At 60.4% G+C, this 9,059-nt stretch overlaps 1 protein-coding gene across 11 annotated transcripts in view; it reads right to left on the reverse strand.

Annotated features, from left to right (window-relative positions):
* CACNA1G (calcium voltage-gated channel subunit alpha1 G) overlaps positions 1–2,230 on the reverse strand; it is a 57,606-nt gene extending 55,376 nt beyond the window's left edge. For all 11 annotated transcript variants that reach the window (XM_045299983.1, XM_045299985.1, XM_045299989.1 and 8 more), the window contains exons 1-3: positions 2,124–2,230; positions 1,839–1,972; positions 1,173–1,270 (exon numbers count right to left, since the gene is read on the reverse strand). In XM_045299983.1, the coding sequence (XP_045155918.1) occupies positions 1,173–1,270; positions 1,839–1,972; positions 2,124–2,216 (325 nt within the window). In that variant the 5' untranslated portion in view covers positions 2,217–2,230. The remainder of the gene's footprint in view (positions 1–1,172; positions 1,271–1,838; positions 1,973–2,123) is intronic.
* Between the last annotated feature and the right edge of the window lie 6,829 nt (positions 2,231–9,059).

A 9,059-nucleotide genomic window follows, 5' to 3' on the forward strand; every position in this document is an offset into this window, starting at 1 on the left:
CGCGCGCGCGCGCGCGGAGGAAAGCCACTGAAAAACCTCCCCTCCCCAAAGCCCAGGTAGGAACCCGCCCCCACCCCCCTTGCTCTTAAGCCATTGCCAGACCACCAAGCCCTTGTCAAGCAGACGCCTCTACTGATAGGTTTAGGCCCTTACAGTGCCACCCATAATCCCCTGCTCCCCCAGTAACTGTGCAGTCCTCCCCACCGCTGGACCAGCCTTTACCTCGTCTCTCTTGCCCCCACCGCCCCAGACTCCCGACTTCCCTCAGCTCCTCTGTGCTCCGAGATCAATTCCACAGAGTTTGCATTAAGGGAATTACACCAGGGGTTAGACAGAGGCCTAGGAACCTGCCCGCCACCACCTGGGGTGGGAGAGAAGGGGCAGGTATGCCCCCAGCCCCTTGCTCCTACCTCCTGAAGCTCCTGTCAACACAAACACTAACATACTCAGTACCTCATGCCCCAGCTCTGCCCACCCAGAAGGCCTGCGTCCAAATCACACACACACACACACACACACACACACACACCAGCAAAGAGGACTGCTGTTACACCCAAGCACGGGCCCCCAGAAACACACCTACACCCTAGGGACCACAGTGGGGGTAGGGGCACACTGCAGCTTTTCTAGGTTGGGGAGTTGCAGGGGGGCCCTGAGCAAGGGTGGGAGGGGCGGCATAGACGGGGAGCCAGAGCTGCCAAAGCCTAGCTGGCTGGGGAAACCAATGCGGTTTCATTTAGATAATTGTCCCCGCAGTCGCTGGGCTGGGCTGGAGGGGGCGGGGAGGACTGCACGACAGGGAGGAGGAGGGATGGAGTGGCCTCATCTTGAGAGCAGGCTTGCCCAGTGTGACCAGCGAGGTTTCACCAGTGAGACCCAGTGAATGCGGGGCCACCAGCCTGTTTCCCCCCCTGCCCCCCCCCACACACACACTTGCTGGCCAGCTTGCCTCTCCCACCCTGTGACCACCCCACCCCTAATCCACCGGGTCAAACGGCCAACTAGGGAGAGAAAAAGGGCCATCGGAGCTGCTTCGGAGGTCCTGACCCTGGGCTTGAGCAGACAGCCCCACCCGGCTTCTGAGCCCTGGGAAGGACCACCTCAGGTGCCAGCCTCGCACAGGCCCCCCGCCCCCTGCAGATCCAGAGTCTGGGGGCTGAGGGGACACTCACTAGGCACCCGGTTAATGGCCCTGAGTGGCCGCAGCACACGGACGGTCCTGACAGCGGAGAAGCTGACGTTCTGCAGGTCCAGTGAGTACTCCAGCATCCTGCGGGGAGGGCCCGACAGACACCACAGAGGTCAAGGAGGAAGCCTGCCCGGGGGCCTACACACAGCCTCGGCTCCACCCCCTCCACCAGGGACCCAGGAGGCTGGGCCCTCTGTCTAGGGACATCCCCCAGCTAAGGAGAGACTGTGGGAGCAACAGGGAGGAGGGGGTTCACGAAGGGACATTGAGATTCAGATTACAGGCCAGCACACTCCTGCCAGGACAGTCCCCAGCCCTTAGCAAGTCCCTCTAGCAAGTGACTCCTCTGACTCAGGTGGCCACTGGTGCATCAGGGGCACCTGGGCTCTAGAGTGTTCAGTGGCTGATTCGTGGAAGTAGATCACCAAGTCTTTCTTTTGTGGCCTCTGGGGAGGTTTGAACCTCCAACCTTCCAGGTAGTAGCTGAGTATATTAACCAGTTGCCCCTCCCAGGATCCCCCTGGCAGCCAGGGACAAATCAGGAGTTGTGGTTGGGCAGGGGTGGAGGGACAGGGAGCATCTAGAACCCTGATTCTGCGGAAGAGACTGGTCTGACCCACGGCTCTCCCGCCCCAGGCCAGGCGCTCACCCTGCGATGACAATGAAAAAGTCAAGCCGGTTCCAAGTGTCCCCCAGGTAACACTTTTTCCCAAAGATGCCCAAGGCCACCATCTTCACCACCATCTCCACAGCGAAGAAGGCGAAGATGAAGTCATCAAAGGCCTGGTGAGGGGATAAGGGGCTGCTGAAACTAAGGAGGGGTAGGAAATACCCTCCCCCCGCAGCCCGCAGCCCCCCACCCTCCCCGCAAGTGGAGAACCGGGGCTCTCCTGTAGAGAAGCAGCCAGTGGCCTGACTCCTCCCGCTCCCACACCTGCAGGATCTGGCAGCGCTGCGAGTCACAGGCGATGTCCTCACACGGCCGGAACATGCCCAGGGTCACACAGTTGAGCAGGATGACCAGCATGCTGATGCGCTCGAACCAGGTACCGACCGGTCAAGGAAATGGCTAGCCAGGGCTGGGGCCGAGTTCAGTTCTCCACCCCCACCCTACCGCCTCTCAACCGATACCCTTCTCACCCTACCTGAGCTGACTGGCAGGTAACCAGGTTGACGAGGGACCCTGCCCCACACATCGGACTAGCCCCTAGGCCCAGCCCGGCTTGGTCATCCCACCTCTCTGGTGCCAGCTTCCGCCTCCCGGGAGATAGGAGAGCCGCCGGCACCCAGCTGCTGCCACAGCCCAGGCAGGGGGGCAGGCACCGATCATGCTTATGGCGATGCCAGACACTGAGAAGAGAGGCTGTGGAATCTGAATCCTGTTCTCCTGCCTCGCGGGGAAGACGTGAGAAGCAAATGAGAGAAAGCATGTGGATGTGTTACGCAAACCTCCAGCCGTGTTCTGCCTGCCTGACAATTTACCGAGCACCTTCACGCAACGCCACCCTGAAGGCTCACGGCAGGCCCGAGAAGGAGCCAAGCCAGTGCTCAGAACCCAAGCAAAGGAGTGGAGACCCAGAGGGCTCAGGTCATGCGCTGAAGGTCACCTGAGAAGCTGGAGGGGAGTGAGGTCTGCCTGCCAGCTCACCTGAGGGGGTTCCTTCCACCCCCCATGGCTGCTGAGGTGTGCAGGGCAGGCTGCCATGACGGCGCTACTGGCCCTGGGCGGAGGGACAGGGGCAGACACCACACAGCAAGAGGGTCTACAGTGCCCTCAGCAACAGTACTAGAGCCTGTTCCATCACCTGCCTCCACCCCCTCCCCCAACCACCACCACCATGCCCAGGGTAATGGCCTCAGGTGGCCCCTAGACACACTCTTGCACTTTAAGAACAAGACCCCATCGTCCATCAGGCACAATGGCAACACAAGCCCCTGGCCCACACAGTGGGCAGCACCACCACCCCCAAACACACACACACACACACACACACACACACACACACACACCAGCCATGCCACTGCCGCACCTTGAGGCTCCCAGAAAACAGAGGAGCCACACACACACACACACACACACACACACACCAGCCATGCCACTGCCGCACCTTGAGGCTCCCAGAAAACAGAGGAGCCCCTCTGGGCTCACTGACTCCGTGCTGTAGAAGGAGGGCTCTCCCTGACCCCGGCCTTTCACCCACAGAGTGGGGTCCATGGAGGAGCTCCCTTCTGGCCCACGGGCAGCAGCATGTACATCCAAAATGACTGCCAGGCCTCAGAAGGCTCCAGGCAGGCTCACGGACAAGTGACCGGGCACCCCATTTTTCCCAAGGGGAATACCTGGGCTATGTGCTGGGTGGGGAGAACAGAGAGGCAGACAAGCAGCGAGGAGGTTGGGGAAAGGGGAAGGCCGAGAGAGGGGAGGAGAAGGAGGGGGCGGGGGGTACCCCAAGGCAGCCCCCAGTGAGCCTCCCCAAACTGGACTCAATGGGAGAGAAAAAGGGCCGGGGCAGATGGCCCATTTCCTGTCTCAACCCCACTTTTGGAACGAGAAGACTTTGGCCAGGCAGGAGAGAGCTGCTGGAATCCCGGGACCTAAGGGCTTTCAATCCAGATGGTTCCAGGCCTACCTCCACTCTGCCCTGAACCCTGACTGTACCTCACACCAGAGGCCACACTGTTCTCAAGCCCCTCACTGTCCTCCATCCTTCTTCCTTACCTGTCCTCTTCCCCCAGAGACCCCCCAACCTCTCCCAGGCACCCCCATGTCTCTAACCTCTGCCTAGGTTTCGAGGGGGGTCTGTGGATGGGAGGGAGGAATACGCCTAGGGCTCTGCTTCCATGGAGCAGTTTTCCTGCGTGGAGTCAGAGCCCAGCAGAGCTGGCCCCAGAACGAGGTCAGCCAGGGGTCGCCCTGGAAAGAGGGCCAGGACAGGAGCCCCCTTGGGGCCATCAGCTGGAGAGGAAAGGGCACTAGCACCCTCAGAGCCCGTTAGGTTCCCCAGCTAGACCCCTCCTCTCCTCCGGGTGACCCGGGAGGCCCCCACGGAAAGAGACGAGCCTACATGAGAGAAGAGGGGCTCCTACAGCACCCCCCCAAGGCACCTGTTTTTCTAACGGCAATGACCCCATCATGCCACAGTGGTCAGTGGGCTTGTCTCAGCTCCCTGCGGAGCTGCCGCTCCTCAGGACAGGAGCACTGTGTTATACGTCATCTTTTCTGTGGGGCTTACAGTGATGGGCGCATGGACAGGGGCCGGTGTGCGGACGGCTGGCTGCCTGTCCCCGCCAGCAAGTCAGAGGGGTCGGCCTGTTCCCGGTCCCCTGCCTCCTTTGCCATGATCACGATGACCTGGAGGGGTGAGGGGGCATCAGACGTGATACCGTCAAGGGGTCTGGTCACCTTGCAGGTGCTTAGGTCCTCATGGCCGGAGCCGGCCAGCTTTCAGCCATCTCACCCCAGCGCTCCACCGCAGAAGGCCTCAAGCCCCACTCCTGGCAAGTGGCCGTGCTCCCTGGTCCCTCTTGCCCGCTCTCTACCTCTCTCCCCGCACTAGGTGAACAGGATTGGAAATGATAAAAGCCAATGCTAGGACCGCTTCAGACAACCGGAACTGAGGAACAATGAACTCTCATCAGCAGGGAGGGGGGTGTCTTTCACCCTTCTCAGGGTGGGGTTGTTTCCCTGGGAGCATGGCCCTATGTCACTGTGTGATGTTCCTCGTTACCATAACAACAGGCGGATGTGTCACCAGGTGGTGTGGATTGTTGCCATGGCAATTAAAGGGACCCTCTCACACAGGAACTCCCCTTACCCCAGCAGCTGTCTACCCTCATGCAGGGAAGGGAAAGTGGGGAGACCCACAAGTTATCAGGTTTGGGGGGGGGAGAACCATGTGACAAATCTCCCTGACAACCCAGGGAACGGGGGACACTGGTTGCCATGGTGACTAGGAGAGACCTGTGCAGTCACATGTCTACTGTTGCTATGGTGACTGTCCAGGCTGGAGTGGATCCCAAAGGGGGAGGGGTGACAGCAGAGGGGAGGATCTTTCTTCTCACAACTCACCATCAAAAGCAGAGAAAAAGGAAGCGGCAGGGAGAGGAACCCCACTTCCACTGCACCTGCCCTTGGGAGAGAGAAGTAGAGCATGCTGCTCCAGTCAAGGCCTCTCGACGGGCTTTATCTGCGCCCCTGCCTACCCAGGAGGGGAAACAGGGAGGGAGGCATGGGGTCACACCAGGACACAGGGGGTCCGGTCCGGGTGTGGACTGAGGAGAGAAGACCCTCCAGCCACCCCACTCCTCACTAGGAGCTTGGAAACCGGAGAGCCAGGCGTGCAGAGTAGGGAATGCGGCTGGCCCAGGAATCCTGGCTTCCTAGTCAGGGCTGGGAAGATGAGTCGGGGCGGGTCCTTCACTCCACTCACCCAGGGACAGGCTGGCCTCCCTCCTTCAGATGGGGTGATCCCAAGGATGGGGTGGGATGAAGGGGCTCCCCAGCGTGAGGTCGAAAGGGGGAGTGCTGAGGCGAGCTCCCACGACATCAGTAAACCTGGCTCCCTATGGCTCCCGCCCGCACCTCCAGGCCAGTGTGTGGGTGTGTGGGGAGAGTGGGTTCCAGCTGAAGCGAAGACTGAAGTCCATGGAAAAGCCCCACCCAGAGACAGAGACACGAGACACAGAGACACTTGAGAGACCGCCGCTGGAATCCTTAGGAGGGAAATAGGCCAGTAACGGGATTCAAACGTCTGTGACTGTGTGTGTACATCTGCGTGCTCGTGTGTGTGTGTGTGTGTGTGTGTGCCCCGTTGTGTCTGTTGCCATCCTGGCTGAGGCAGGCAGGGCAGGGTGAGAGCTGGGGCGGGAGCAGTAGAGGAGTGGGGGGTGGGGGTGGGCCTCTGTGGTGGGGACTAATCCCAGGAAGGTCTCCAGCTGGCATGAAGTGTGATGGGAGTCCCCCAACAGTGCAGTAGCGAAGGATGGGTGGGAAGGTGTGTGTGTGTGTGTGTGTGTGTGTGTGTGTGTGTCAGAAAAAAGCATGCATGGCCTAGGTGAGAAAGGGTGCCAGGGGGCGGGGGCAGCTGCCCCCCCCCCCCCCCCCCCCCGCAGTGCATGTCTCCCCAGAACCTCCTCTGGAGAGCCTGGGGTTTGAAAAATTGGGAGACAGAATTGGGAAGAAGACAGGAAGCAAGACACACACATACACACACCGGCCATTTCCTCTGAGGACCAAAATGGTGATTTCTCCCTAGGTAAGGGAAACAGGCAGGCTCAGGGCACTGGGACGGTGGCAAGGAAGGCTCCCGAAATTCCTGGTGCACCCTCCCCTCCAGACACGCACATTCAGACACGCACAGTGACGCACAATCACCACTCACACTCACTTCTGGGACCCATTAGTGCTCCTGCCGTTCAGGCCTCCCTCCTCCTCCCTCCCCTGCTCCTGGCAGGCTCCCCTCTCCCCCTCTCTCAGCATCCCAAATGCCAGCCTGTGATTTCCAAATGAGAAAAAGCTGTGCTGGGCTTGGAGCTTGGAGGAACTCCTACACAAACTTCCAGATGTGACACAACAGCCAGAGAGGAATGCTCAGGATCTCCTTCCCTCCCGGGAGGGGAAGCACACTCCCTCCCACTTGAAGAAACACAGACTGGGAAGTCCACGCCAGACTCCCCTATCATCTGCCAGCAAGCAGGACCTTCCCGACTCCACTGACAATCCCTGAGTGACCCTGGTCTCTCCAGGACCCAAAGAGGCCCTTCTGCGGCCCTCTTCCTATGCTGGCCCTCCACAGCCATGCAAACACACTCATAGACTCGCCACTTCCTACCTGGTTCTAGCTCTCCTCTCTAGGAAGCCTGGCTTTTATAGAGGTGACCAGAGTCGGGTGGAGACGACTGAGGAACACACTAAGAGTCCCACTAGCTTAGGTGACAATGTCATGGGGAGGAAGGTTGGGGTCCCAGGTATCGAGAGCGACCTTGTAGGACCCAGGGAGGCTTCACAGATACCAACAAGAGACCAAGGGAGGGACTGAGGCCCAAGAGTCATTTGAGAGGTTCTGGCAGTGAAAATACCATTTCCTTTTGAACTCAGGAGGGAGGGGGATGGGACTGGGGACAGGGAGGGGACATGCACGGTTTAGGCTGCCCCCACCCCCCCCACCCCCGGCCATGATACTGTCCTCAACTCATCCTCAGCCAGCCCAGGCAGGGCAGGGCTGCTCCTCCCAACCTGACCTGCTGACACCCCTCCCTGCAGCCTGCTTTTTCACCCCCAAGATGAGCTCTGGGCTGCTCCTCTCCCTTCTGTCATTCCAGCTCAGCCCTCTCCCCTTGGCCCTCCAGAAAGAAGGCTGTCCCCAATCCTCCACTCACACCTGGAGATAGGGCAGGTGGGGAGAGATGCTAGCCAGGAGGCATGGGAAGGAAGGGAAGGGGGCAAGGTGGGGGAGGGGAAGAGAGCTGATGGGAGATATCAGGTCCCATTCTTGGTGGGGAGTAGGTTGTTGGGCAGAGAGGAGGGATGCTCAGACCCACCCTTCCGAAGGGTCACTCAGTCCCCATGTCCTTCTCTGCCCTGGAAAAAGGGTCCAGTGAGGGGGGGATGGGCCCATGTGGTCGTGGGGGGCACAGACCTCCAAGGCCTTCATTCCCTTCCTACAGCTCCCAGAGAAAGAGGAAGACCAGGAGGTGGAGAGATGCCTTGGGGCAGTGAGGGGACCTTCCAGAAGACCAGTGGATGGATGAAAGGTGTGTGGGGAGGGGCCAGGTCGCAGCTCAGTTGTGCGCACTGGAAGCAGCAGGGCTGCAGAGTGTGATCGCAGCCCCAAGCCTTCCCCCTTCACCAAAGCAGAATCCTGCCTGGGACCCCAGGGGCTACCACAGGGACCTGGGGTCCCCTGCCCCCTGGGTACCAAAGAACCTCTGAGCTGGGAGGAAAGAACCAGGAGACCTGGGTTGGCAGTGCCCCCCTCCCCTTCCTTCCGTTGGTGGCTGGACCCACAGGAGAGCCAGGAGCCTGGAGCCTGACATTAGTCAAGCAACGCTTTGTGCTGAGGGGGAAAGGGGAGGGGCCTGAGGTGCTGCGGGGAGGGGGCTGGGGTCTCCCCTACTGCTCCAGACTGCGCAGAGGGCAGTACTAAATCCTTCTCCCTGAAATGTGGGATTTGCCGCTGCCAAATCCTTCTGTCTTAGACACCCGCTTACTGAGTTCTGTCCCCCCAATACTTTCGGAGGTCTGCGGTCACCGTACCTGCTCTGAGAGCTGAGGGGCGAAGTCTGCATTTATGAAAGGGGAGGAGTAACTTGAGTCGACTTCATCCCATCCCCCCCGCATCAGCTTGGACCAGCCTTTCCCTCCACAAGACGAAATTCAGCTTACAAAACTCCCCGACCCAACCTTAGGCACCCGCCGGCAATTAAGACCGGGATGGGGAGCTGGGGAGTGTGGGGTGCCGCGGGGCGCCGGGACTCCACGGAAAGGGGTTCGCTCGGCAGACAGCTCCTTCCACCACATCTTGTTCTCATTCTGTGCCCCTGACATCAGCCGCGGACGGAATCTCCTTGTTGTCCCTCCAACCCCGGGGGGTGGGGGGGTGTTGGAAGGACCTGGTCCCCGCCCCCAACCTCTCCCACTGGGTCAGTAGAAATCTCAGCCTCAAGGGGCAGGTGTGGAGGATTGGAACCGAGAATCCATCCGCCGCAAACTTTGGGGCGGGGGCAGGAGGGAAACCCAGGAGATTGCGGTCCCCCCTCCCCCGTCCCCGCAGCTTCCTCCTCTCCCCTCCCCACCCCCTAACTCGGGAACCAAACCCAGCTCGCTGACCTGCGGGCGGGCTGAGCGGAGCGCCCGGGCTCCCTAAGCTTC

This window comes from Echinops telfairi, unplaced genomic scaffold, assembly GCF_000313985.2.
Source record: "Echinops telfairi isolate 266 unplaced genomic scaffold, ASM31398v2 ScPeMD7_7458;HRSCAF=8496, whole genome shotgun sequence".
Classification (NCBI taxonomy): domain Eukaryota; kingdom Metazoa; phylum Chordata; class Mammalia; order Afrosoricida; family Tenrecidae; genus Echinops; species Echinops telfairi.